The sequence below is a fragment of the Falco biarmicus genome, chromosome Z (genome assembly GCF_023638135.1).
Source record: "Falco biarmicus isolate bFalBia1 chromosome Z, bFalBia1.pri, whole genome shotgun sequence".
NCBI lineage: Eukaryota > Metazoa > Chordata > Aves > Falconiformes > Falconidae > Falco > Falco biarmicus.
This window is the reverse complement of record NC_079311.1, coordinates 17,914,278-17,942,235: the sequence shown is the minus strand read 5'-3', so window position 1 is coordinate 17,942,235 and position 27,958 is coordinate 17,914,278. Positions and strand designations below refer to the sequence as shown.

General features: G+C 41.3%; 2 protein-coding genes across 6 annotated transcripts in view; one reads left to right on the top strand and one right to left on the bottom strand.

Annotated features, from left to right (window-relative positions):
* Nucleotides 1-60: 60 nt before the first annotated feature.
* LOC130142616 (small EDRK-rich factor 1) lies at nucleotides 61-6,114 on the bottom strand. Its single transcript, XM_056324878.1, has 3 exons — nucleotides 5,973-6,114; nucleotides 1,124-1,232; nucleotides 61-586 (listed from the first exon to the last, which is right to left on the bottom strand). Exons 1-3 carry the CDS (start codon nucleotides 5,977-5,979, stop codon nucleotides 514-516), a joined length of 189 nt encoding a protein of 62 aa, XP_056180853.1. The 5' UTR covers nucleotides 5,980-6,114; the 3' UTR covers nucleotides 61-513.
* Nucleotides 6,115-7,665: 1,551 nt separating this feature from the next.
* BDP1 (B double prime 1, subunit of RNA polymerase III transcription initiation factor IIIB) overlaps nucleotides 7,666-27,958 on the top strand; it is a 55,121-nt gene continuing 34,828 nt past the window's right edge. The window contains exons 1-14 of one of the 5 annotated variants that reach the window (XM_056324849.1): nucleotides 7,666-7,916; nucleotides 12,473-13,025; nucleotides 13,658-13,761; nucleotides 15,409-15,468; nucleotides 15,835-15,975; nucleotides 16,865-16,998; nucleotides 17,998-18,092; nucleotides 18,720-18,774; nucleotides 19,431-19,574; nucleotides 21,169-21,456; nucleotides 22,348-22,525; nucleotides 23,529-23,688; nucleotides 26,272-26,348; nucleotides 27,751-27,895. In XM_056324849.1, coding sequence (XP_056180824.1) covers nucleotides 7,729-7,916; nucleotides 12,473-13,025; nucleotides 13,658-13,761; nucleotides 15,409-15,468; nucleotides 15,835-15,975; nucleotides 16,865-16,998; nucleotides 17,998-18,092; nucleotides 18,720-18,774; nucleotides 19,431-19,574; nucleotides 21,169-21,456; nucleotides 22,348-22,525; nucleotides 23,529-23,688; nucleotides 26,272-26,348; nucleotides 27,751-27,895 — 2,322 coding nt within the window. In that variant the 5' untranslated portion in view covers nucleotides 7,666-7,728. Of the gene's footprint in view, nucleotides 7,917-12,472; nucleotides 13,026-13,654; nucleotides 13,762-15,408; nucleotides 15,469-15,834; nucleotides 15,976-16,864; nucleotides 16,999-17,997; nucleotides 18,093-18,719; nucleotides 18,775-19,430; nucleotides 19,575-21,168; nucleotides 21,457-22,347; nucleotides 22,526-23,528; nucleotides 23,689-26,271; nucleotides 26,349-27,750; nucleotides 27,896-27,958 lie in introns of all 5 variants that reach the window. The other 4 variants (XM_056324851.1, XM_056324848.1, XM_056324850.1 and 1 more) reach the window with 4 other exon arrangements.

The window sequence follows — 27,958 nt, the reverse complement described above, 5'->3', positions numbered from 1 at the left end:
GTGCTCTTGGTAACTTGTTGGAAATCAACTGATGATCAAGCATAACCATTTCACATTAGGCAGTATTTCATGCAACATTTTATTATAAAAATAATTTAACATAAGATCTACAGTTTAGACCTCTGTAAGATTAAGCACATTTTACAAGTATGTTCCATTCTCAATGAAGCTGTACTTCAATAATTAAGACAAGAAAATCTGGTCTAACTGTAGATTCAGAAATTCATTGTTACTGGAACCACTAAGTTAAAACCAACAAATGCAGCAAAAGCTGCAGTAGAGCTGTCACTTGTACTTTTCATATACATGCAGAACAGTGTAGTCAGTTTTGAAATAGCACACCAGACAATTAAGCCTACATTAACCAGAAAATACTAAACAGAAAAAACTAATGCTAGCTGAAGAGCTCTGCAATACAGACATTTAATCATTTAATAGCCAGACACTTCTACAAATTATCTTCTAGGCCCTTCTGCTTCATTGGTGCATTCTTATTTTTGCCATACAGACAGCTCATTTTGCTCCTGTCTGCATAGACTTCCTTTCATTAGCTGCTTTTTGTTTTTGCTGCATAATTTCAGAGTCTCTGTAAAGAAAAGAAAAAAAAAGTAGGATTTCAGACACCGGCTCACTGTTTTTCTAAGTAGGGTCTCCTCCTGCTTGTTTTTGCCCTTTACCAACCCCCATTTCAAGGGGAAAAGATTCATATACAACTTTTTAAGTTAGCCATGAGCATACACTGTTTCTATTACCCTTTTTTTTCAGTACAGTACCCCTTGAGGTAAACAAGTTACTTCATTAGTAGACCTTACATAATTATTTTAGTTTTAGGACACAATAGATCAAACATCTTCAAGAAAGTACTACACAATCATTTCCTGTTTGTTCCAAACAAAAAGCTGCTCAAAAGAAATAAAAGCTTTATGGGTCTTATGAAAAGTATGTCTCTTTAACAGCAGATATAGTAAAACATACATCCATAGTTTATGCTCTGGCATGTGAATGGACTGTCAATCAAAGCAAAGTACTTAAATGCTGTTTCAGCTATGACAGTGGATTCTTTCTGACCCATTTCCCCCTCCTATTTTGCCCAGCCATTTCAGTCAACTTTACTAGGTCTTACCTCTGTTTTCTCTGAGAAGCAGACAAGCTATCTTCTTTCCTTTTCCCTTTGTGGATCTCCTGAGTCTTTTTCAGGTTCTTTTGGCGGGCAAGTTCACGCTGGTTTCCACCTGTAAGATATTATACAGTTAATACAGGTGCTACCACTTTTTTTTTTAAACCCAGTTTGCCTGTGTAGAAGTGTATTATAAACGTGGTAAGTTTGGCTCAATCTGGAGAGTGGCATGGCAGTATCTTCCTTCACAGTCTCCCCCTCCAGTGCACAATGGGAAGTATGAAAGCTTTTAGTTCTGACATTTATGTTGCTACAGGTCATGTCCAAGAGATGACCAAAATCCATTCCATCAATAGCCCAGGCAAAATCACAACAGTAACTCATCCGAAGAGGAGCGATCCTCTATCTCAAACATATTCTAGCATCCCAATATAGCTTACAAATTAATTTTAGACTGAAAGAACAGCATTAAAGTAAGGGCAGCCTGAAAGAGTTCAGAAACTTTCTCACACTCTTCCCAAAGCCCTCTTAAGAAATCAAAAAGCAAATGGCTGCCAAGTTTTCTCTAGAAATATCTACCTGCTTTCAGTCTGTAATGCTGTCACACAAAGTCACTAACAGATTCCATCACATCCCATGGTCAAGCACCACAAACTTCTGAAGTCTTGCTCATACTTAGTAGTAGCAATTAGGGGCTTCGCATCTATTTGTAGAAAAAATACATTTCTGCAGATGCTACTTAGAAGATGACCAGGATACCTAACACATATGAGAACTTCGGCTTTACTTTTTACTGTATGAAGTCCTCAAAACTACTTAACACAGGGTTCACAATGTATTACTGGGCACTTGTGCCCCAGAAGCCCAGCCAGCACTATCAAATGCTAGAGTTGCCTTAATCTGGGAATCAAGAAAGCAGAGAAGACCACATAGTACACAAGCAGATGTATGCAAGTTTAAATAATTTTGCTCCAAGGCAGCTCACATGCATGCAGTATAGAGTTACAGCAGCTATGGAGCTTCAGCCCAAGATTTTGTTTACCCACCCTATGCCACAGAACCCCTTGCAAAAGAGGTGGGGGAGCTGACAATCTTACCTTATAGCACAACCAAAACTCCAGTTCTTCATCAAAACACCTTGCTCAGAATAAAACAGCCTACCCCCTTCCCAAGTCAGGGGCATGCATGTGTCCCTCTGCAGGGTGGACAACCCTAATGCTGTTCACATGCAAGAATATTTTCATGCTTTTGAAGGAATTAGCAAACAAACATTCAGGAAGGTTCCTTCTACGCACTGTTACAGATTTTCTGTTCACAGCTTTCTTCCCCATGCATGCTTTTTAGATTTCATTGTTAACCAACATCTGCATTTTTCAACCTTCCTCATTTTAGGTATTTCTCTGTGTAGGAGCTCCCTTAACTTGGCAGCAAGGGCACAGTTACATTTTTTCTATCTACTTTGCTTGTCAAGTCCATTCAATTAGTTATGCTCAAATACTATTAAAGAGGTGACAAGATATTTATCATTTGAAATCAAGGGCAGCTCTTAAGCATGGCCTTAGCAAGTGCTTAGCCTCACTCTCAACTAGACATACAAAGACACAAAACCACATTACTGTTGCCAGTATAGAGGACACGTCTTCAGGGTACAACCAGCTTTCCCCTGGAATACAAACCCCCTGAACTGCTGGCAAGTTAGGTATGCAATACTTTTGATCAGACAACATTCCTAAGGGCATGACATCAAATCCAGCACAACACAACTGCTGCTCAGAGCAGAAGCTACTCTGCATCTAAACACTCAGGTAATGGCCACAGCCATCACAGTTACAAACTCTTTTGCATTCGCTGGCAATCTTTCCTTAATATCCATCTCTTTATGGCAGTTCTAACCTGCTGTAACCTGCCAGAGCTGGTTCACTTGCTTGGTATTTCTTCTTGCCCTGCTTCTTTTGGACTCCACATGTTCCCAATATGCTAGGTGTAATCACTTGTGCTGTTGAACAAACATGATCACATTTTTCTATGCTCAAAAATGAAAGATCCATCTCCCCATAATTTCTGTAGTACCTCTTTTCAGATTCTCTCAAGTCTAAAGACTCCCTATGTCATCTTTCAATCTTGAAGACAGAGATCTCTCCAATCTTCAGGTGCCCGTACTTTCAAGTATATGGAAACAGTTTCAGACTAGGTCAATTTTAAACAGCAACCTGTTGACAGGATCCACAGCTTTGTACTCACCCTGTTTCTCTGATAAAGGTACTTGCCATATCAACAAGTAGACAAAAGCAACCCTAGAGAAGCCAGGGTTCTGTGCATTCTTCACACCAGCATGTGTACTGTCTGGCAAGAGGTGCCAGAAGCCCAAATGAAAACAGCAAATTATGACTGCTGCTTCCTAAGGGCTACTCCTGCCTTGGAAGATATATTTCATCTGTGACAGGATGTCAAGTACTACCTTTTGAAAAAACTAAAGAGAACTCCTTCTCCTTAGCGTTCAGTGAGATCCTGTCCCCAGCTTCCATACAGAAGAGCCACTGTTTGTTCAGAAACTGAATTATACCAGCTATCTATCTCTAGCAGTACTGGTGATTACAACCTGATGAGTCATGAGCAGATGATACATTCCAGGCTATAAATGGTTCTTGGGACTTGTGGTGCTCAGGAGGCATCAAGGTCATGTGAACAAGCTAGCAGCAATGAAAGAGCTCTTGTGCTTAAAGAAATAAAGTATGGAAGTCAAACCACACTGCTATAGTCAGAATTCATAGAGCATTTACCCTCTGCCCTTAGCCTTATGCACTTTCCAAGCAAACATCATGCAGGGTGTCTGCAGAGTTATTCCATACACAGTAAGATTGTAATCTTAAGAACCGAACTAAATGGCATTACTGAAAAGCTTGGCTGCCACTCCTGCACAGGAAAGAAGAGCACACAGAAAAGTAGAGCAATACAGTATGCACACAAGGCATACAGAGCCAAACAACTATTTGAAAAAAAAACAAACCCTTGTACTATCTCTATTTCCAAGTCAACGCTTTCAAGGACTGTTTGGCCCCAGTACCTCAACTGGGATGCTGAATGAGTATCCCTAGCTCCAAGTGAGATGGTGTTGCCTCCTATATTCTGTCACTTCAACCTACATCTTCCAGGAAGGGTGGTCCAGTCCTGACAAAAGACAGTTCAGCTTCCTGTAATGTGAAACTCAAGCATGAACTGCCACATAAAGGCAAGTGCACCCTTCCTGCAGATACCTATGCCTGAGCATCCCTCCCCATTCTTGCCTGACTCTGCAAGACATGTGCTTTAGTTCAAATGTCCCTGCTCTTCCACCTCCAAGATCTAGCTGTTCTTGAAAAGAAAGATAAGCAAAAGACCTCTGAATAGCACTGAAACAAGCAGTAATCATCTCTACTGTAAGGAAGTCAAATAGAACGGCTGTAGGGATTGCCTACTGAGGTCATCATCCCTAGAGTTCTTTCTGAGCAGCAAAGGATGTAATCATATCAAAACTTAAGAGAAGAAGAAAAGTGCCTGCCACCATGTCCCAAAAATGGAAAGCAAAATTAAACAGAGCCATTTAATGCTAGAACAAAGCAATAATGGAAGACGAGTGACAAAAAACCCCATCCAATTCATCCAGCCATCACCATCTTCACAAATTTACTCAGTTTTCAGCTACCCTGAAATCTGGCAATGCAACAAGTACCATAAATTTATGAACTCAGAAGCACAGTAAGTAGTTGATACTAAGTAATCCATTCTTATTCTATTTTGCTATATATCCATTTTAAATCACAGGGTCTAGTCTAGGTCTGACTGACAACAAAGCACTGAAACTCTGATAACATGTACTAAAGCTAGGGCGAGACTGCATGGTAGCACACCAGAACTTCCACATCTCTAGTACTTAAGATACGGCATTAAACTTGGTTGTTGTAAGGTGAAATGCTATGCTCAAGTGTGGGACACTGATTCTTTTTAACCTTAAGCTAGCTATATGTATTTTATCTTCACGCCGAGCAGGAGAAAAAAATACCTAAGCCCTAAACCTTCCTCTTCTTCACATTCAAAGTCTGACCTGTGCACAAATACTTTAACAATGCAAATATTCACCTGCACTTCCAGCAGTATAGTGGCTTCAAAGCTATATATTTTTAAGTGTGAATGTAAAAAACACCTCCTCAATCAGAGGCAGGTTCTGTATGGCCAAGAATATGCAGAAGCCAAAACAGCAACCCCACCAGTTAGGTCCGAATATTCTAGATGTGGTTCACAGTTCTCCACCATTTTAGAGCAGATATACCAATGTTACTTTTGCATACAGTGACGATTAGCAAGTTCTGTTCCCCTTTCAACGACAGCTCCAACAACCACCATTTAAGGAACATAGAATTCAGTCTTTGGCAGTGATACAAAAGCCACTTTGTGACCAGACGGTAGCTAGGACTGAAACTGAGCGTTACTGATCTTCTAGCATATGACCATCTTCCTTCCTCCTCTCCACACCCCCACCATCATCCACCCCCCCCAACACAGCTACGCCAGGGGACGAGGTGCGGATGTTTTTACCGCCAGCCTAGGCGGGCGGTGAGATGTCAGAAGCCTCAGCGGCCCACCCACCTGCCGCCGAGTTTTGCCACAGGGGACGCCAAGTCCACAAGGCCCAAGACCCGACAGCGGCCCCAGACCGACCACCGCGCTGCCCTCGGCGTCGCACCCAGGCCTCGCATCCCTGCCGGCCAGGAGGCAGCCGGGCCGCCGCCGGGCCGGTGGAGCGGTCCAAGGCCCACCGCCCACACCGCTCCCCGGACAGGGCCCCAAAGCAGTCCCCTTGAGGCCCGCTGGCACTCACGGGTCATCGCGAGACGCTAGGGCCGCGCAGCACCGTTACTGCCGCCGCCCACCGGGCACCGCTCCCCACCGCCTGCCAAATCTTCCCAGCTGCCGCTAGCCGCCACCGCCCCCTATAAAGCCTCGCCGGCCCCTGACGTCATTGCGGCGCGCGGGAGGCGGTACACCGCCCGGCGGCCTGGGCCAATCAGCGGGCGGGGCGTTGCTGCCGCGCGCCTGTGGAGGCCGCGGCCGTTCCTCTCCTTCCGCCCGCCCCGCGAGGCGGGTGTCGGGGCTGCGGAGGCGCCGGTGCCGGGCTGTCTCGTGTGGCCGCGGGAGGCGCGCTGCCGGTGGCGGGCGGCCGCTCCCCACGGGCAGTTTTCGGAGAATCAAGCTCCCGTGAAGCGGCGAGAGCTAGGAACCCCGCGGCGGGCGGGCCTGGCACGCTCGCTGTCGGAACGAGCAACGGCGGCAGTGCGACAATCCCACTGAGCTGTGGTCGGGGCGAGAGATTGCAAAGGCGGCCGCATCCGCGCGAGTAGTAGTTCCCGTGACACAGCGCGCGGCTTTCGGCCAGCGATCAAGTGGAAAAAGAAATCACTACAGCTCCTTGTCATTTACAACCACCAAAGCATAGTCATGCGGCTCGGTATTAGATCAGGTCACACGTGGTTAACCGAAACGGTCTGCTGAGATTTAGACAAAACACGTAGGTATCTACAATGAAAAAGCAAAGAATTTTAAAAAACGGAGAAAGAATGTTATAAACAGTTAACGAATCAAGGCCTTGGGAGAAGAAACAGACACCATAAATACAGCTAGCTGGGGCACAAGATGAGGAGAACCAAAGGGTTAATGAGACCAAACAGAAAATTACTGTAATTACGAGTGAACTATCCAATTCGCATACTAAAAAGTCCACCCTGGCGCACAGGAAGCCCCCTGCTAACAGAGCCCCTAGCCACAGAATACGAAAGGAGAATGCTGTTCCTTTAAGTGGAGCCGAGGCTCGGAAGAGACAGTGAGAATTAAGTGTGACTAAACGTCATTGTACACCAACGTTCAAAGCGTGTACTATGTTTTACGGTGCGTTTAGAAGGTCGCTAGCTTTGTGCTAGCAGAGCACCCAGCTCTGCGCAGACGTGCGATACACGATGGTGTCCCGGTTCTGTGTGTGGATCGGCTCTCGCTCACCGGTAGGGCTAACGAAACAATTGTACCACGCTGGAATTTTCAATTTTGAACCGAGCGGTTTGTGAGACAACAAAAGATTAAACAAAAAAACGAACCCAAACACTCTGCTGTTTTCCTTGGGCGTTACTCGTCTTTTCTAGCTTTGCTCGCTGAGAGCAGCGGTGTATTCTTCCATTTAGAGAATGCTTTTTTTTTCCCCCCTAAACACCGCCCAAGCCTTCCCGAAGGAAAGCACTTGTTCCCAGCCGCAGGAATCTCCCTTCTGCGTTTCAAATCGATCGTCGCGGGCAGAACCAGCGCCTGGGAAGCTGTCCTCGGTTTGCCCGAGTTACGGCCGCCCACGCCTTCGGAGCCGCGGAAGCACTACGCGGCCGGCCCTGCCGCCCGACCCGCGCCCCCCGCGGGCGGTCCCGCCGGCGCTCCCGTCACGCCGCCGCGCCGCACCCCCGCCGCGGGCGCTGCCCCCTCCCGCCCCTCCCGCCGCAGTCTGATGACGTTGCCGGCCGCGCCGGCCGCGCCGGCCAGTGACATGCCGTGAGGCGACCGCGATCGCGGCCTGCACCGGGCCGCGCGCCGCCGGCGCTATGTTCCGCCGAGCCCGCCTCCATGTGCGGCCCAACGTGCGACCCGCGGGCAGGGGCGCCGGCGGCGCGGCGGACCCGGAGCCTCAAAGCTCGAGCTCCCCGGCGGCTGCCGGAGCAGAGGCGGCGGCGGGAGCGGCGACCGAGCCCCCGGCGACCGAGCCCCCGCCGGCCTCGCAGCGGGCTGGGAGGTGAGTCCCCGCCAGGCCCCGCGGGAGCCCGGTGTGTGGGCAGCGGGGAGGGCCGTGCCGCGGGGCTCCCCCCGCGGGGTCCTGCCTGGGCCGCAGCCGCCGCCCGGCCCTGGATCCCCGGGAGTGGGACGGGTCTGGGGAGGTGGGGGGACCCGCTCGCGCTGCCCTTCGGAAGCCTCTTGGAAAGGTAGCAGTGACTAGCTGTCCAGTAACGCTTGTTGTCACGGTCTGTCACCTCCTGGTTGTCCGTGCTTTAGTCTGAAGTTGTCCTGAAGACCTCCTGAAGTAAGAGATGCTGCACTGCTCCGTGCCTGCTGAGAGTTGTGTATGCGGTACTCGGGCCGCGGCCTGTGGGTGCTTGACACAATTTCAGCCTGAACAAACCCTGCATTTCTTTGCTGCAGTTGCACTGCAGGTGTTTGAAGTAATATGTAAGTTAAGACTGCAAAGCAGGGGCCAAGTGTGACACTCGTTTTTTCTGGCACTGCAGCACCAGGAAGCTTCTCCACTTTGCTGTGTTCAGCAAAAATTCTTTGCACTATACATAACTGAATGACTTTAGTTTTGCATTTTTATAGAACTTCTTGTTTTGTATTCACTTCCTTACACGTTAGCAAGAGAGAACTTTCTGGCTTTTTCCTTTTTGATTGTTGAACAGGTTTTTGCTGCAATGGAAATGTATTGTGAGGTTGGTTCTAGGACTAGTCCTTCAGGACCTCCCTATTGCAAGTTAGCCCCAGCTGGCCATTAAGCTCCACACAGCTGCTTGCTTGCTTGCTTCTTCCCCCCACCCCCCCCCAGTCCCTAGGTCAGATGGGCAGAGAATCAAAGGGTAAAAGTGCGAAACACTCATTAGTTGAGATAAAGACAGTTTAATAGGTAAAGCAAAAGCCGCATCCACAAGCAGAGCAAAACTGGGAATTCATTCACTGCTTCCCATCAGCAGGCCAGTGTTCATCCATCTCCAGGAAAGCAGGGCTTCCTGCATGTAGTGGTTACTTGGGAACAAACACTATCGCTCCATATGTCCTCCTTTTGTCCTTCTTCCTTCAGCTTTTATGCAAAGCATGACACCAGCTAGTCTGCAGTATCCCTTTGGTCAATTGGGGTTGGCTGCCCTGGCTATGCCCCCTCCCAACTTCTTGTGCACCTTCAGCCTCACTGATGGGGTGGGGTGAGAAAAGGCCTTGACACTGTGTAAACACTGCTTAGTGGTAGCTGAAATACAGGTGTGCTATCAGCACCGTTTTGGTTGGAAATCTGAAACATAGCAGTGTGTGACCCACTGTGAAGAAAATTAACTGTACCTGCCAAAAGCAGTACAGCCCAGTTCTTCAGGACACTTTCCCAGTCTGATAATTGCTCTTCAGAACAACCTGCTCACTTCTTAGAACTAGTTGGTTTTGCATCTAGCATCAGTACCTCTGTTGTTTCAGTTGAAATTTGTCCTTTATGGCATAATACAAAATAATCTTACAGTTTTATGTTTCCTGTGACTAGAAATTTAGCTATCAGACTAGTTGGCACAGCTTGCTTTTAGTAAACCCATGCTGCCTTTTATTCAACTTGTAATATGCATCTTTTATACTTAAATTTGTTTTGTGTTACACTATTAGGAAGTTTTCCTTTCAGATTTTATTTATAAAATTTATGTGTTACAGAGATCAGGTTACTGAATCTTTTGTTATTATAGAATCACTTAGGTTGGAAAAAAACTTTGGGTTCATCAAGTCCAACCATTAACCCAGCAGTGCCGAGTCCATCACTAATCCATGTCCCTAAGTACCGCATCTACATGTTCTTTTAAACACCTCCAGGGATGGTTATTGCACCACCTCCCTGGGCAGCCTGTTCCAATGCTTCACCACACTTTCAGTGAAGGAAGTTTTCCTGATCTCCAATCTAAACCTCTCCTGGTGCAACTTGAAAGCTGTTTGCTCTTCTCCTGTTGCTTGTTATCTGGGAGAAGAGACCAACCCCCACCTGCCCACAGCCTCCTGTCAGGCAGCTGTAGAGAGCAGCAAGGTCCCCCCTGAGCCTCCAGACTAAACACCCCCAGCCCCCTCAGCGGCTCCCCACAAGACCTGTGCCCCAGCCCCTTCCCCAGCCCCGCTGCCCGTCTCTGGACACGCTGCAGCCCCTCTACGTCCCTCTTGCAGAGAGGGGCCCAGACCTGAACACAGGGTTCGAGGGGCGGCCTCAGCAGTGCCCAGTGCAGGGGGACGGTCACTGCCCTGGTCCTGCTGGCCACACTGCTGGGGACACCAGCCAGGGTGCTGCTGGCCGCCTGGGCCCCCTGGGCACACTGCTGGCTCCTGCCCAGCCGGCCGTCACCCAGCACCCCCAGGCCCTTTCCCACCAGGCCCTTTCCAGCCGCTCTGCCCCAGCCTGTAGCGCTGCGTGGGGCTGGTGTGACCCAAGGGCAGGACACAGCACTCCAGTATTTTTTCTTAAATTAAGGTATAATTGCTATTTTTTTTAATTATGTGGTACTGTTGCTGTTACAGCAGATTTATTAAAGACTTTGTGTTTGTAATTTAATGGGTTCTTCAGTGTAATCTAACTGCACATTTCAAAACTAGATAACAATGCTGTTCTGAAAGGGAGAGTATTCTAAGGGGTCTATTCATGTAGCTTGAGTAATAAACCTTTGCTATGGAAGTAACAGGCTCATAAAATATTTTCCTCAATAAATGTGGAAAATACCCAAGTATACAAATTCACATCCCACTGTTTTAAAGAAAAAGTGGAGCATTTGTAGGAAGTTTAAGACTGTGGTGGAAGTTGTTCACATTGAATGTAGCGTACAAACCTCTTCAGTTTTCCAATGCAGTGAAATGTATGGGATGTAGCTAGGAAAGAGCTTCTTTGGAGGAGTTTGGAAAATGATGCACTTTTAAGAGATTTATTGCAGAATAGGCAGTATTAGCTTCCTGGGGAGCTTTCTCTCTAGATAGTGCATTTTAAAGATTGGCTGTCTGAGTGTCTCGGAAGATTCAGGAAAATTGAGTTTGAGGAATGACACTGTATTTGATTTTCTGAGTGCAGTAATTGGTGACATACAGCCCTTTGTGTTTGTTGTATGGTCTGCAAGAAAAGTAAAGGCAAATGTGAAAATATATTGCATATTTATACTTCCAACCTAAGGCATTCCTTCATAGCTGCTCAAACCTGTATCTGTAGTGTCAGTTAGTTTCCTTTGATTTGTTTTCTAAATGCTGAATGGATTTTGTTGGTTATGAGGGAAGTGAAAATTCTCTGAGCCTAAGATAATACTTTTTTACATACAGTTTCTGCTGAATTGTATTTAACTCTTCAGAAATCTGATGTAACACTGATTAAAAACTTCACAAAACACAGGTGGTATGGAGAAGATGAACAAAAAGTTACTTTCCACTGTCTCTTGCTGTATGGACTCCAGATATTGTTGAAAGGAACTTGGAAGGATCTCATTCAAAACACACAGACAGGCACCATGTAGTCAGGCTGCTGAACTCCTTACTGAGGGATGTTCTGTGTACTGAAAATGTATATGAACTCACAGTGTGGGGCAAATTGATTCAGCCGTTTAACAGAGGCTACTAAATAAAAAAACATCATATGTGGCATTTGCCTGAGTCACAGATAGTAGCTGAAGAGGATTTGCAAAAGTTTCACTGTATGTTAATGCTTTCCTTCCATTACTTTAAAGTAATTTGCTTCTGACTCTTTGAAGATGACAAAGTGAACTGTGGGTGTGGTTGTCCTTATGCACAGAAACAAGGCAAAGTTCCAATGTAAAATGAAAAAAACTCTTTATGACTCAGTTATAATTCTGCTGCAGTCTTACTGTGAGCCATAGCCAAAGAGCCAAACACTGGAGTCTGCAAATTTGGGAAGATTATAAAGGTTGGCAATTTTGCTTGCACTTTAAAAATTATTTCTGTGTAAGGGATGGAAAAAATACTTAGACAAGAAAGCTTTCCAGGGAAACTAAAAATTGTTGCCTTTAAGTGGCTCCTTTTGATGTGTTCAGTGTGAGCAGCAGAACAACAGCAGCCAGTTTGCTGAATTTTTTTGGAATTCACAGTTCACGTATCATCTACTTGCAAATGTGGAAGAGGAATGTTCAGATTTATTGGAATAAGAATCATCAGACAACTTGTGGCATATAGCTTTATGGAACTGCTTTTGCCGCCTATGTTATATGGGTTATTTTTTTATTTACTATATTGTATATTTGGGATTCTCAGCTGAAAGTAGAGAGCTTTGCCAAATAAGCTCGGAGGAGGGGAAGGAAAGGAAGATGTGGGTTTAGCACTGTTGGTCAACTAGTTTGTAACCAGTAACCTTAATTAATAGTAATTAATACTAGAAATTAGTATACCAGTTCTTGCAGGTGATTAGTTTATGAGGAAGTACCAACTACAGGTTGACTCTAGCGTGGCTTCTTGTATATACCTATCTTTTTCTGTAGCACTGCATTTATTCTGATTGGTGCATAAACTTGTCTTGAAAGTAAGAGTTACAAATATGTCACTGTAAAGTACTACAGGATATTCTTTTAAATTTTCCAGCGATGACAAGGCTGATAGTTCAATTGATGCTGGAGAGGCTAGTAAACCTGCAGAGATGCCTACACAGAGAAGAAAACGGATCTGCACCATGCCCAATCTTGTCAAACCCAGAGCTGGACCTTCGTCTGCTCAGCGTTCTACATCAAAACCACAAAGACGAGCATCACAGACTCCTGATGGCAGTGCTCCACTTCAGAAGGATTCCTCTCCATCAGAAAAGAGTAGTGTTGAAAGCTCTTCAAAGTCTCTCATGCTGCCTGAAAAGAAAACACCCGTGCCACAAGTGCCACAGTTTTCCCCACTAAAAAAAATGGTGAACAAAGAGCAAACTATAGGTGTAGCTGCTCAAAAAAATGATGATACCTTGCAGAAGAACATACCCTCCCCACTCAAGGAGAGACCAACACAGGAAAGGTCGAGAACACAGGAGGAAAAGCCACCTACGAAACCTGCTCCTGTAAAAGAGAAACAAATGTGTTCTGACCGTGAAAGGATCCTCAAAGCTCAGAAGTTAAGAGAAATGCTTAAAGAAGAGCTGAAGAAGGAGCGGATGGTAGGCCTCTGTGTTGAGCAGTGCTGATCTGTGAAGGGCAAAGATGTGTGATTCACTTAACATACAGTATCTCTTTGCAGTAGTGTTTTCTGATGATCATAATTTGCTTACTGCTGATAGTCTGTGATATAACTCTGTTTACAAGCAGTAGTAGTGCTGTGTTCCTTCATAATACAGATTTCACAAGAAATTGTTTATCTTTTCATATGTATAGACCTAGAAGCCTTTTTGACATGAGACTTGCTATTATATTATAGTCAACATTCCAATTAAAAAAAGATCACAGTTGGTAATGGGAAAGTGTGTAGAAAGAAGCCTGTGATTTGGGGTTTCTCATATCTTTTCAGCTTGGTTGTTGACAGAGTTCTGTAGTTTTGAATAACTTCTCACTTTTACTTGTGCCAAGTATTGAATTTCTCTGAGAGGTTAAGTCACTTCAGGGTCTGTGACATCCTTTCTAACAAAGGGACACTTTCAATATAAACTTATTTCAGTTGTTGGGGAAGGTAGATGGAAACAACAAAATTCCCCCGAGGGGGTACTATATAAACAAATAAAAATACTAATTTGTGAAATATAAAGTACTTTCAGGGTGAATTTATGGATATATTTTTCTTTTTATATGGAAGCAGTTGAAACACAGACCTCCGATATTTGAAGGACGTTCTCCACCAGATCGTTCTAAAATGACCATGAGAGACTTGATATACTATCTGCCAGAAAACAATCCTATGAAGTAAGTTTGTCTCTTTTTCTCTTTTCTTAGTTTAAATGATTTTTCTTTTTCTACCAATTTAATAATTGTGGGGGAAAAAAAAAAGAGTTTTTAAATCTGGATTATTAGCACAGGTGCAGTATTGTTGCAATAGTAACAAAAGCTTCTAGACATTTTCACATCTACTCAATCTTCACACAGGAACAAGAACGGAGATTAGTGTACTTGTTGAAACATAAAAATTTGAACCCATTCCCAGTGTTGATTTATATCTGTACAAATGCAGAATAATAGAAATTTTTTTTCTTTTTTTACTAGCGGCTGTGAAATTTTTTGTTAGGGCTGCTGGGGATGTTTTGACTGCCTGCCAAATCTAGTGGACTACAGGAAGCTAAGCATTTCTCCTTCTGAGGTGCTGAAGGGCAAAATGCACTCCAAGACCCATGAGGTCTCTACACTCCAGCTGGATGGATGTAGCTGCTACCTTTGCCTTTACAGGTTTCACCAGTAGGGAGGCCGAGTGAGCATCCCAGAGGTGCACATACACAGGGAGCACTAAGGTAACTGGCTGCACAGACTACCACAGATAGAGCAGGGCCTTTTTCCTGCAATTACCAAAACCAATCTGCTCTGGTTTCAGCTGAGATGGACTTGATTTTCTTCTTAGTAGCTGGTGCAGTGCTGTGTTTTGGATTTGGTGTGAAAACAATGTTGATAGCACACTGATTTTTAGTTATTGCTGGGAGATGTTTGTACTAGGTCAAGGACTCTATAGTTCCTCAGGCTTCGCTAGTGAGAGGGCTAGAGGGGCACAAGAAATTGGGAGAAAACACAGCTGGGTCAGCTGACCTAAAGTAGCGAAAGCGGTATTCCATACCATGGGTTGTCATGCCTGGTATATAAACTGGGGGCACTTGGCTGGGGTGGGTGGATCGTTGCTTAGGGAGTGGTGGGGCATCAGCCAGCAGGTGGTGAGAAGTTTTATTGTGTGTCACTAGTTGTCTTTTCTCTCTTCTTTGAAACCTTTGGATTTCATTCCTCTCCCTTCCCCCTCCTTTGGATTATAACCATTATTATTATTAATATTGTTATTGTTTTTATTTCAATTATTAAACTGTTCTTATGTTTTACATTCCTTTCTGATTCTCCTCCCCACTCCTCTGGGTGAGGGGGGAGTGAGCGAGTGGCTGCATGGTGCTTAATTACCAGCTGGGGTTAAACCATGACACAACCACATAAACATAAGTACAGCTATCCAAGTCTAAGATTCTTCCTCTCAGCAGTGGATGAGTTTTCTGTTACTGTCTGTTACTGCCTGGTTGTTAATGTTTGTGTGCTTGCATGTTTTATTTATCCTTTTCCTTGTTATTTTTTCTTTTACAAAAAATAGCCCTTAAGCAGGTAATGAACAGATACTCTCACGTTCCCTGTACCCTCACACTGGATTACTGCTTAAATATTTTTTTTGTCCTTGCTTATACAACAAGAAAAGCAAAACTCATTAAGCAGTGATGTTTGTTCAGGTAGACTCAAGTCTAGGTGTGGTACAGAAAATGGAAAACCAGCTCTGTGTTTCTTTGTCCATTATCCACTAAAAGCAGGTTTTGTGGAATGAAGCAGAAATGTATCTATGCAAGCATTCATCTCTAGCTTTTTATAAAATTTTAGGTCTTCACTGGCAGAAGAAAAGAGAACAGAAAAAAATTCTGCACTGGGTCAAATGAAAGAGTAAGTCCTGGTGATGGAAGTACTTCTAGTTAAAAAGTTTTCTGATGTTAAAAACCCATGTTTCTGTGGTAATGCTAACAGTGTAGGTGTATTTCTTTTTAGATACTTAGTTTCAATATCAGAGCCCTTATTTATAACAAAGTGTAGTCTGGGATGGGAGGGTGGTTAAAGGACGTTTTGCTTTCAGTATTATGGTTTTTGATTTGTCAGTTTAGAATGCAAAGCAGATTCCAGAGTTTATGTACTGACTAACTTGTTGGAGGGTTGCAGTGCTGGTTCATTAAATTGTTGAAAGTCTGGCATACAGAACAGCAACCCAAAACACTAACAAAAGTAGTATTTTTGCTTGGTCTCTTAACATTGTAGACAGGAAGAGAAAAGTAGTCCTGATCATGAAGATGAGGAGGAGGAAGAAGCAGAGAATGGGGAGGACAGTCAGGACGGTCCACTTCTAGTTCCTCGTGTAAAAGTAGCAGAAGATGGCTCCATTATTCTGGATGAAGAAAGGTAACAAATTCCATGCCTGACTCATGGACAATATATACTACATTGCTGCTTAGTTTGTGAATAGAGAACAGGTACTTTGGGTGGGGACAAATGTGAGTGTATTTGTATTAAAGAGTTTAGCTATCCTAACTTGGGAAACAGTGCAGATATGTGACAAAATATATGCAGCATTTATCTGCATCTCAGTAGTGGTAAACTTTATGAGAAATGTTTTTGGAGAAGAAGATAAAGTGTCATCTTTGGTTAGAGTGAATGTATACTGAATATCTGTCAAACTTCAAAATGTCTTCTGTTTAATTAACTACTTTGTTTCTCACAGTTATATGTGTCTACTTATTGTAATTCATTTGTCAATATGATTTGCTCCAGCTTTGGATCTCGCATGTTGCTGGTTTTTCAGCTGTCACTCTTTTCAGTAACTTTGCTTAGAATGTGTGTTTGTAAAGGAATTAGATTGTCAAATTACTGAGTTCCCTAAGTGTGTTATTAACATGAGATTTAGGCCAAGGTGTAAGGATAGAGCAGTCCTGGTAAAACAATTTGGAAGTATCCTAAAAGGATACAGACAGGCTCTTGTGGTTTTGCAAAGTAATTTTCTTGAATGTTAAAAAGACAATCTTATCTTTTTAAAGATATTTAATTATGTCTATCTGTACTATATCTTATAAAAAGCAAAAAGCAAATTTATTTGCACAGGCAGAGTAGCATAATGATTTCTTTCTGCATTCTCCCAATAAAATACATGTTAATGTAATTATTAAACCTGATTACACAGTACAAACTCTTGGCTTTTGGGAGGGAGGAAAAATCTGAATAGCTGGCTTATAAACACTACTATGTGTCTTAGCAATATTTTCAGGTAAGTCTCTTTGTGTGTTTGCTTTTCCAGTTTAACTGTAGAAGTTCTAAGAACAAAAGGTCCATGTGTTGTAGAAGAAAATGATCCCATCTTTGAGCGTGGCTCTACAACTACGTATTCTAGCTTCAGGAAAAGTTTTTACTCCAAACCATGGTCAAATAAAGGTGAGTATACTATGAGTTTCAAGTTTTGAGCCAACAGAAAAATCCTAATTTTCCATCTGTACTTTGTAGTCAACAATTTTTATTTCCAGTGGTGTAGATGGATCTAGTTACATGTGATGTAGTCTCAAACCTCCAAATGCTTTAAAACAAGCTGAGCTCTGGTTTAGTGTGAAAATTGGCATGTTTAAACAATCCAGTGCCTTATGATATGCAGGCTGCCTGGAAATTTTTTCTGTCATGGATGTTTAGATGCTGTGTGAATGCTAGTCTGCCTTATCAAAAGCGTAATTTTGGATTCTGGTGCCCATATATTTGAGCTTTATATTGGACAGTTAGCACTTCCTAAGAGCTTCTTTACTTGGTTCTTCCATCATGGACAGGAATAAATTATATTAGCCATCTCAATGTGGGCTAATTTCAGTGTACGTGGACAGCTGTGTTTTTGTGAGTGGGTGGGTTATTTTTGTACTACGCCTGTGAACTGATTATTGTCTCTAGGCTGACAACACTGTACAAGACTTCTTACAATTGGAAGTGGGTTTTTTTACAACTGTAGATGGAAAGATTAGCTTCAGAATTCACTGTGCTGCTTTCGGAGTGCACCTGTTTCCTGTTAACAAATAATAATGGAGATGCTATTTTTACACATGCTTTTTTTCTGACTTCTATTTGTGGTTGTGTTCATAATAAAAATAAACGTTGACAATTTGGAGTTGGTTAGCTTTGATTTACTAGCTTTACATAACATATTTCACATTCTGCAGTTTTATCATAGATTAGACAGTTTTTTTCTGTTAATACTTCATTCAGGAAATGTTATTAGAGGTATGCAGGTAAAATAACACACATAGTCCAGCTCAGCTGAACTTGTGACCACAGTAGATAACCTTAAAATTACTGGTCTGGTTGCATTAAGTTTGAAAGGTATGTTTATTTTAGACACCAAGAAGGAGGGTTAACTAAATACTTGTGTGTATCTTTTTTCCCACCCCACTCTAGAAACAGACATGTTCTTTTTAGCTATCAGTATGGTAGGAACAGACTTCTCCTTGATTGGACGGCTGTTTCCTCATAGAGCCAGAGCAGAAATTAAGGTAAAAATTAAAGCGCTCAATAAAGCAATTAAATGTCCGTTTTGACTTTTCTGTTTCTCATGTGCTATTCCTATGCTTCCTCTATTAATATTGGTAATTCTGATGGTAATTGGCTCTGTAGCACTGTTTTTTTAATACTTACTACCTCTTGGAAAAAAGTACCTGAAACATCAATATGCTGCGTTGAATTCTGATCAACATAACTAGTAAATCTAGTGTACCTAGCCACAGTTTGTCTTGATTTTATTTTAACTGAAGAATGTGATAAGTGTAAGTGGATGTTTGGTGATGGTCTTCTGTGTTGCCTCTTTTGTGTTGCGCAGTTCTGAAAATCTTCGATATTTCAAACCCTGCTTAGATTGGAAGGATAAAGATGTTGAAAATAAATAATTATGACTGGTGATGTCTATTGGTGACCCATTTTATATTTGAAAATTAATTACAAACTTTGTGTCCTTTGAGTGTTCTTTTACAGTTTCTAAAACTATAATTGTTAAAAATTAGTTTTAACAACTATAATTGGTAGAAAATTTTGTTGGATTGAAGGCTTATCTTGATCTGCCATTTTTCTACAATGTATTGTTGCATTCTTGCTTACTGAAAAGACAAATACACCTTTGCTTTTAGAACAAGTTCAAACGTGAGGAAAAAACTAATGGATGGAGGATAGACAAAGCTTTCAGTAAGTAAATATACCACGCTATCCTACAATGAAGTCACGTGGTAGTCATCTTTTTTTCATGGTAATTTTTTGTGCTTTGCCTTGCTTGAATTAATTGTAAGAAAAGGTTTTTGCTTATAGGTGAGTTCAAAAGCTGGGGGAGCTTGGGCTTTTATAACAAGCGTGGTTCACTGTAAAGACCTTTAGGTTTAATTTCTGGCTTTTCTATATAATAAATGAGATAAATGTAAACTTTCATATATATATTTAGTTGAAGATTATTCTGATTCATGTGAATTTCTAGCACAGTTACTTACTGTAAACTGCTCTGAGAATCTGTAGCAGCTTTGTGTGTTATTTGGATGAGCTACCTAAGTCCTAGAGCAGCTTGTTAGTATATTATTTGATACTGTGGTACAATTTGTGGTTTTTTCACTCCTTGAATTTTCTAAACTATTAAGCACTGTAACCTTTTTACTCTTTTTTTTAAAACCAAACCACCATAACCCATATACATATATATGATACAGAAAGTATTTGAAAAAATAATTTTCTATTTGAATTAATATAACCATTGGTTTTGAACATCATAACATGTACCTCTGATTATTTTACAAAGCAGAAACTTGGAAAAATTATCACCTTTGAAATCTCTTCTCTTTACTTTATTCTCATAGAAGAAAGGCGGCCCTTTGATTTTGAGTTCTTTGCCCAGTTGCTTGAGAAGGTCTTAGCAGATGAGGAAAAGAGAAAGCAAAAGACTGTTAAAAGCCAGAAGCCAAAGGAAAAGAAGCCATCAAGGCCTCGGAAGAAGCCAAAAGGTACTTCAAAGACTGTCTGAGATAGCATTACAGAGCAGTGGTCAATAATATGTTGCTAGCAGAAGAAAAATCACAGGGAATCTTATCCTTCCCTGTTCCAGAGAGGGCAAGAAGAGCTTGTCTTCATGGCATAACTTTTTCAGATGTGGTTTACTGATGGGTGGCATGGTAATAATTAGTTGCAGCCAGTTTCCTGAGGTGCATTTTCTCTGGGCAGAGTATGAGATCACACTGAGATTAGTGCTGTTTCACAGTCTGAAGCACTGATGTTTTTGACAGGATATTCTAATTTAATAGTTGATAAGTATCTTCATGAGTTGCTAATGAATTTGCTTTTAGAATCCCTGGGCCAAAACTGTATTTTTGGCAAGCTCTTTAAATTTTTCTTACATTTAAAACCCTCTTCTTTTAATGGGCTATTTCTCCTCTAATTATAGTTTGACTTCCTCAGTCTGAAAGGTATGATTCTTTTCAGGGAGTCTTATAAAAGTTGCTTTAGTTTTTTGGTCTGTTCAAAATAAAGATTATGTTTACTTACTATTGATCACCATATAGTGTATTACTTCGGTACCTGTGAGAGGACCTTTCAGAGATGTGCTTAAATTAAACAGTTATACTGAGACCATTTCATAAACTCCCTGCTAATTCTGTGGGGTCGTTCACTTGTATGTTCCACAAGGACCCATTTTCTTGTAAGTGGTATTGTGGATCAAACAAGTGAACAATCTTTTTAAAGCAATGCTATCTAGGAAGCAGCATCATTGGTTTAATTCTTAAAATCACCATAGTTGCTGCTTTTCTAGAGCCTTGATTTTGGATTTAAGTAAAATGTCCCACTTATTAGGACTTAACCACATACAGAAATTCTGTTCATAGGCTTTAATAGTAGATTAAAGGTACTTTATATGTAAAGCTATGTGAGTATGCTTTTCTACTTCTCTTGCATTTGGATTTCTTAATTACAGGGGAACAAGCTCATGTAAGAGTAATAGAAAGGACAGGGAAAGGTTCTTGGTGGTTGATGCTCTGCATAAATATAAGATGAAGACAAAATGCCCTGAAAAAGGGAGAGGGGATAATTTTAGAAACTTGTTAAACCAAGAAGAGAACTTGTGAATTATTAGCTAAATAATAATTCAGCTTTCTTATGTAAATAAGAATGGTTAACTACAGTCTATTTATTGATCAAAATTACTTTTTCATGGCATACTTCCTGCAACCATCATCACCTCTTTCCACAGAGATACGGGAATTCTTTTCAGGAATAGCAATGCCTATTTTTTCTGGATCCAAAAGGGACTGTAAAAAAGTATAGGAACAAGAACATTTACTAAATTGGCTTTACATCCTATGTTGACTTTATGCTGGTGAAGTGTTGTACCATGTGCAGAATGTATTTTGTGTTTAGTGCTGAAGTTAGTCTATGCTGAAGCTTTTCTGTTGTCAGTGACTGACTTCTCATGGTTGCTCATATGTCTGGCAGTATATTGACAGAGATGTATGAATTCACAGGATGTTGCTAGTGGAAATACCTTTGCAATTTATGGCTCCTAATACTTCACCAGTCTATTAACCAGGAACTGTATTTTCTCAGCAGCAAAAGCTGCCAGCACAGAAGCTGCTAATGATCAAGATGATCTTCAGGAAGCCAGAATTTCTGATGCAGAAACAGAAGGAGATGCTGTGATGGCTGAGAAGGAAAATGAGGAATCTTTGAGCCTCTCTAAACAGGCAGAAGAACAGGTTTCATTAGAGCCAGCACTGGCAAAAGAGAAGAGGAAGAAAAAGAGAAAAGATGATCTTGAACAGGAAGTGGAGAATCTTCCAGAAGAAATGTCTGTCCCTGCAAAAATTGCCAAGGAAGGGAAGTCTTCTGAGAGAAGTAAGATGCAAAAATGCTCACTTTCAAATGTTCAAAAATAATTTTTTTATATAAAGACATTGTCTCCTGGTTTTGACTGGAATTAAATTAATTTTCCTCTCAGTAGCTGCTACAGTGCTGTGTTTTGGCTTTAGTATGAGAGTATTGTTGACGGCACACTGGTGTTTTTGGCTGTTGCTGGGTGATGTTTATACTCAGTCAAGGGCTTTTCAGTTCCTTGGGCCCTGCCAGCGAGAGGGCTGGAGGGGGGCAGGGGAAATGGGGAGGGGACACAGCCAGGGCAGGTGACATGAACCAGCCAGAGGGATATTCCATACCATATGACGTCATGCTGAGTATATAAATTAGGGGGGGGGGTTGGTTGGGGCTGGCCAGCCAGTCGCTGCTGGGGGACTGGTGGGGCATCAGTCAGCAGGTGGTGAGCAATTGTATTGAGCATCACTTTTTTTTTTTCTTCTTTTTCCATTTGGATTTATTCCTCACTCTCTCCTTCTCATTACAGTTGTTGTTATTATAATGTTGTGTTTTAATTATTAAATTGCTCTTATCTCAACCCACAAGTTTTACCTTTTTCCCTGAATCTCCTCCCCATCCCTGTGCAGGTGGGGGGTGAGCAAGTGGCTGCATGGTACTTAGTTGCCAGCTGGGGTTAAACCACAACACATTGCAAACTTAAAAATGAGAACTTGGGTTTTGATTTCTGCTTTCATACTAGATCTAAGCATATATTATTTTAGCTAAGAATAGTTCTCTTAAATCTTAATACTTAGGCATTTCTACTGCGTTTTTTTGTCTTAAGTTAACTCTTGCTTCACTGTGGCTAGGATTTGAGAATTGTAATTCTAGGATATTGCCCAAAATGTCCAAATTGATTTAATTCTTATTCGTTAGCAGAAAAAAATGTAGTATGTGATGTAAACGGTGATGGTCATACTACCTGTGGAGAAGAACTGGGTGGTGTTATTGAAGGAAAACAAGGTGAGACTGCTGTTCCAGAGGAAGAGAGATCAGACTCCTGTTTACTAGTGGATGACATAATGGAGAGAGAAAGTGATGTCAATTTATGCAGGTAATGTTTACAATGGAAAGCTTAGGCAAAATAAAAAGTAATTTAGAGTTTTAATGTTGGTTTTGTTTATTTGTGCTTCTCATCATGTTAACTGGCACAGTATAGGCAGGTTTTTGGTTTCTGAGGACTGTCCTTGGTTTTAGTAAGCTGTTTTTAATTTATATTCCCAATATATTCACTGCCCTGATGGGCTGCTTTTGCAAAATGAATTTACATTAATATTAAAACCCCATCCAAAACTGCTTTCACTTTTCTTAGTGTTCGTGAAGACTATCGGCTTATCCTAACTCCTAATATTTCTCTTAAAACACTCCTTAGTAATGTTGCTAAGTAGGGTTGCTATACATTTGGAATTTATATCTGTTCCTAATAAGATGGCCCTTGTGGGAAGGGAATATTGCTTGGACTTCATTTGTGCAGAACCAGGGTCGGAGGCAAGCTTTTGGTTTCAATTTGGACATTCTTTTACTGGAAAGAAGGTGGATGTTTATTAAACTTGTTATGCAAGAATGCGGTAAAACTAAAAAGTCATTATGAAGCTGTTAGTGCTACTTCAGAATTTTGCATGTTAATTGTTGTATTGAGCTGTATTGTAATTGTTTGTTGTTTCATACAGATTGTATGCCTTTAATAACTCAGTTGGAAGCATATGAAGGAACAGTATTTGTCTTTGAACTCAACATAGATTGTTAAAGAAGATCGGGGGGGAAAGCTCTGCATGCAGTGTTTATATTAGTAAAGTCTGTTTTAATAAACAATGTCTAGAATAATCAGGTGGGATTTTAGCATCTTATCCTTGCATCTAGCATTGCAAAAGTACAACAATTGTTCTAAAGCTCATATCCTGCAAATATCACTAAAACTTGTCAGATTCTTTGAAACACATGTGTTTAACATCAAAATCACATAATTTTTTGTACAACTTGATCTATTTGTAAACAATAATAGCTTTTTTATTAGAATACACTAATAAAATGTTTTTGTGTACTTTTATTGATTTCAGCTTTGAAGATAGCAATGATGTTATATTAGAAACAGGATCTGCTGAACTAAGAACTCTAGGTACTAGGGATGATACATCACAGGAAAGCCAGATTTCAGAGTTACCAGTTTCAAAGATCAGAAGCAAAGAAAGACAATCTGAAGAGACTAGAGAAACAAAGGTATTTTTATTTTTTTATGTAGGTCTTACTTATTAAGATCTTCCTCTTTACCATTAAAATTGTTTTTGTAAATCAAAGCCATTTTTTGGTTGGTTTTGTGATGTTTTTACCACTAGGTGGAAAAAAGGCAATTATACTACATTTATTCAGAGAGTGTACTGCTCGTGCCTGGGTATTCTCATAGACAATTTAAATGGCTGAACAGTTTTATTATTCACAAGTGAACCAGTGAAATATCAACACTGAAACCCTGGAGCAAGATTTTGCTGGCACCATATTGGAAACTGGTTTGAGCAGGATGAGCATTGAGTTGTTTGTGCCTGCTCAGCACAATGAATGGAAACCTGTGTAAACTCTTGTCCACTATTACTGGCTGCCGTGAGGTGTTTCAGGAAAGATACAACATACTGAACCAAGATTGAATGATCTTTTGGGTATGTTGTAATTGGGTCCATCAGTTTAAAACTTCCTTAGATGGTGCCTGGCTTCTTTTGAAGCCCATGATACACCTCTTGCTCGTCAGTTTGTCTAGCTGCTTTTTTGCATCTCTGTACCTCTGAGATGAATTGCATGCTGCAGCTGAGAGTTCATTCCTTTAATTATTTACTTAATAAAAGAAGTGGGGTTTTGGGATTGTTTTAAGCCTGATGCCTAGTAGTTTAATGTGCACTGCACTCCCATTGTTACATTCCTGTTCATCTTCTCCAAGCTATTCGTGTTTATAATGCCACTTTTTCCTCTCTCCAGCAACATTGTTTTCAAGCTGAAGAGTCCTAATCTTACATTTCTCATTGTATAGAGAAAGTTCCATTCCTCTGGTCATCCTTCTATCACTGCATCACTGTCATTTTCAGAACTTATTATCATACTGTTTAAGGATTTGTGCTGAGGGGGTATGAAGTACTTTCTCTCATGCTTTCTAAGGTGAAGAATGATCTTATGACTAAAGTCTGTGGTGAGACATCAGAAAAATCGAAGTGTTAGTTTTCCCCCAATGTAGTGTGCAAGTTCTTTGTCCTTTGTCCTTTATTTTAGAGTCTGTTACCTAAAAAAATGTCTTCATCTTAACAGAAAATCAGCTACTTAGGATCTTTGCAAATACTAAATGCCTGTAGTTGGAAATGTTGTAACAATACAATCTCCTGATATTATTTGGAATAATATTTATAAAACCAATTAACTGAACAGGGCAATATGCTATACACACCAGCCTATTACAGTGATATCAGTAGCGGGAGTAGCTAAGCTTTCTGTCTCATTAGTTATGGCTGTTTGATATGAGAAAAAGTCATAATAATTTCTAAAACTGGTAATTTTAAGGGACCTTTTATATGAGTTCTAATTCTCTTGCCCTGCTGTGGTTAATTTACTTTAACTGTATATGAACATTATCACTGACATGAAACTAAAAAACCTGAGCCAACCAGTGATGTGAAACATAATTCCATTCATAATACTGAAGAGGTAAATGGACAAATACTGGTTTTATGCAGTAGCCTTTTACCTTTATTACCTAAATAGATTCCATAAAATCTTTGCTGTAATTGTGATTAGTTTTCTATGTTGTCAATTTTTATTTTTTGTTTTGTTCTTCATTTTCAGAGTGGTAGTCAGTGCTCTTTAGGAAAATGATTTAAATACTGGACCTGGAAAGTAATGATAGCTGATACTGCCTAAGGGAGCCTGTTATCAGCTTCACCCAGTTAAAAGACAAAGCAATAGGCTGACAGGAACCTCATGGAATTTAACAAGAGGAAGTGCAAAGTCCTGTGCCTGGGGAGGAACAGCCTCAGGCACCAGTGTTTGCTGGGGGCCACCCAGATGAAAGCAGCTTTGTAGAAGAGAACCTGGGGTCCTGGTGGATGCCAAGATGAGCATAAGCCAGCAATATGTCCTGGCTGCAAGAAAAGGCTAATGGTATCCTAGGCTGCATTAGAAGTGTTGCCAGCATGTTGACGGAGGTGATACTTCCACCCTGTTCAGCACTGGTGAGGCCACACCTGGAGTACTGTGACCAGTTCTGGGCTCCCTGGTATGAGAGAGATAGACATACTAGAGATGGCCTCTGAAAGGGCCACAAAGACACTGAAGTGTCTCTGCTGTGATGAAAGGCTGAAAGAGTTGGGACAGTTCAGCATGGAGAACTAGGATTCTTAGGGCGATTTCTTCAATATCTATATAAAAAACGAAAGGGAGATTCCAAAGAGGACAGCGCTAGGCTCTTTCCAGTGGTTCCCAGTGACAGCAAGAGGCAACAGACATAAATGAAACAGAGGAGATTGCTTCTGAACATCAGGGAGTACTATTTCACTGTGAGGGTGAGCAAACACTGGGACAGGTTGCCCAGAGAGACTGTGGAGTCTCCGTCCTTGGCAATATTCAGAAGCTGCCTGGACATGGTATTGGGCAACCAGCTGTAGATGGCCCTGCTTCAGCTGGGGGGATGGACCAGATGACCTCCACAGGGGCCTTCTAACACTCAGCCATTCTGTGAATCTTGTTTCTGCTTTCATTTACATTATAGCAAAGAACTCTTCTATATTTATTGTTTCTTTTCTACAACATTTTTTTTTCCTTACTCAGAACAAAGGTGTATGTGACTTACACAGACCAGATAAAAAACAGAATGTATCAGAAAGTGATTCTCAGTCTGAAGTCACGTAAGTAGAATTATTTTACCTTGCAGTGATACTTGAACTAATTCTACGTACTTATTTGGATATAATTTTGATTGACCATAGTAGGTTGAACTAGACAGTAGATCATGATAACTTTTTTCCATATTCAGTGAATTTTTTTGATAGAATTTTCATCAATGAGGAGCAATGCTTTGACTAAGATTTAAAATGTTACATGGAAATGAGGAGGAAGACTTAAGTAAGTTTGGAGAAATCTATCCCCTCTACAGTCAGCAAGAATGAGAGATAGAGGAAGTTTTAGCATATTGTGGGTGAACCTTGGTTGTAAAAATTGGTTGGCTTTTTTGTTGTGTTTTTTTTTAAGGGCTTCACAGTATTCTTTTAAATTCCCGGTTGTCTGTCAGAGCTTATGAGCTTACACACTGTGTGTATGGTGTATTCACACCTTCCTAATTGGAAACTGTTGCTCTTTGGAACTCAGTACAAGAGTCTAAGTTGTGGCGCACATCTCTAGAAGATAGTCCAAGCTGTGTCTGTCTTACTTGTGCTCCATTGTGAAGTTAATCTTTGTGACTATTTCTTATACTTGCTGCTGTAACTGAGCAGTGGTATTTAAACAGATCTGCCTAAAGTTTCTGGTTTTGTGTGATAAATGACTTCCTAATTTGTGATACAATTTTTTAAAGGTGATTTAGGGATGGACTGCTAGTTAATGCTAAATTGTTTTTCATGCTTCTGTCTTTCCCTTATTGAAGGGCAGCTTGCTTTTATGGTAAAGACTGTCAAAGCTTTTATTTGTCCTGTCCTAGGAAGAATATAAGGTAGTAGTTCCCAATCTCAGGATTGATTGTAAGCTCTAAGACTCTGTCAAACTGTGTGTGAATCCCAGGACACACTATTGCAATCGTTAAGGACACGGAGGCTGATGTGTGTACCCCATTTTTCAATAATATGTGGGTGTTGACAGTAGGATGAGGTGTTTGAAAGCAGCAGTTCATAGTTCAGTGACTGACATAGCTTTGAAAGGAGATGGAGGTACAGAAGAGGCAAATACAAAATCTTGCATATAAAGCAAAATTGCTTTACTTTGGAGCAGGTTTCTGTTGAAATCAGTAAGCCTGTTCACCTTGTCATCAATTGGGGATCCCTAGGAGAAGACATATTCCTATTTAGTTAACAGCAAGAAACACTTCTTCAAATAAATTTTAAGTCAGCAAAGTTGTTAACGTTTATTTGATACTCTTTGCATTAAATAATAGCATATTGTCTAATATCAGAAAGATCCAGTGTAATTTTTTTCACTTTATTGTCTTGCTGCATTACCCATGCACCCATGTGGTGCTCTTGAAGTACATCTTGGACCATATAAGAATTTAAGTTTCTCTTTGGTAATAATATATACCACCTCTTTTTACATCTTAAGGAAAACTGAAAAGCCAGCAGACAGAGGGCACTTGCAAAGACCTAAACCTACTTTTAGGAGATCATCTGGAAGGAGTGAAGCAGCAATCCAAAAGAAAATGGAGGCTGAAACTTCCACTCCAAACCTTGTGAATACAGATGAAAAGGTCAGAAGGGGGAATATTGCTTAACATGATATGGTCTTAACATATCTGTTTTGGTCAGTGCTG

Coding starts and splice junctions, on each gene's coding strand:
- LOC130142616 (XM_056324878.1), bottom strand. Junction 587..1,123: donor GCTTCTCAGAGAAAACAGAG/GTAAGACCTAGT, acceptor TTTTCTTTACAG/AGACTCTGAAATTATGCAGC.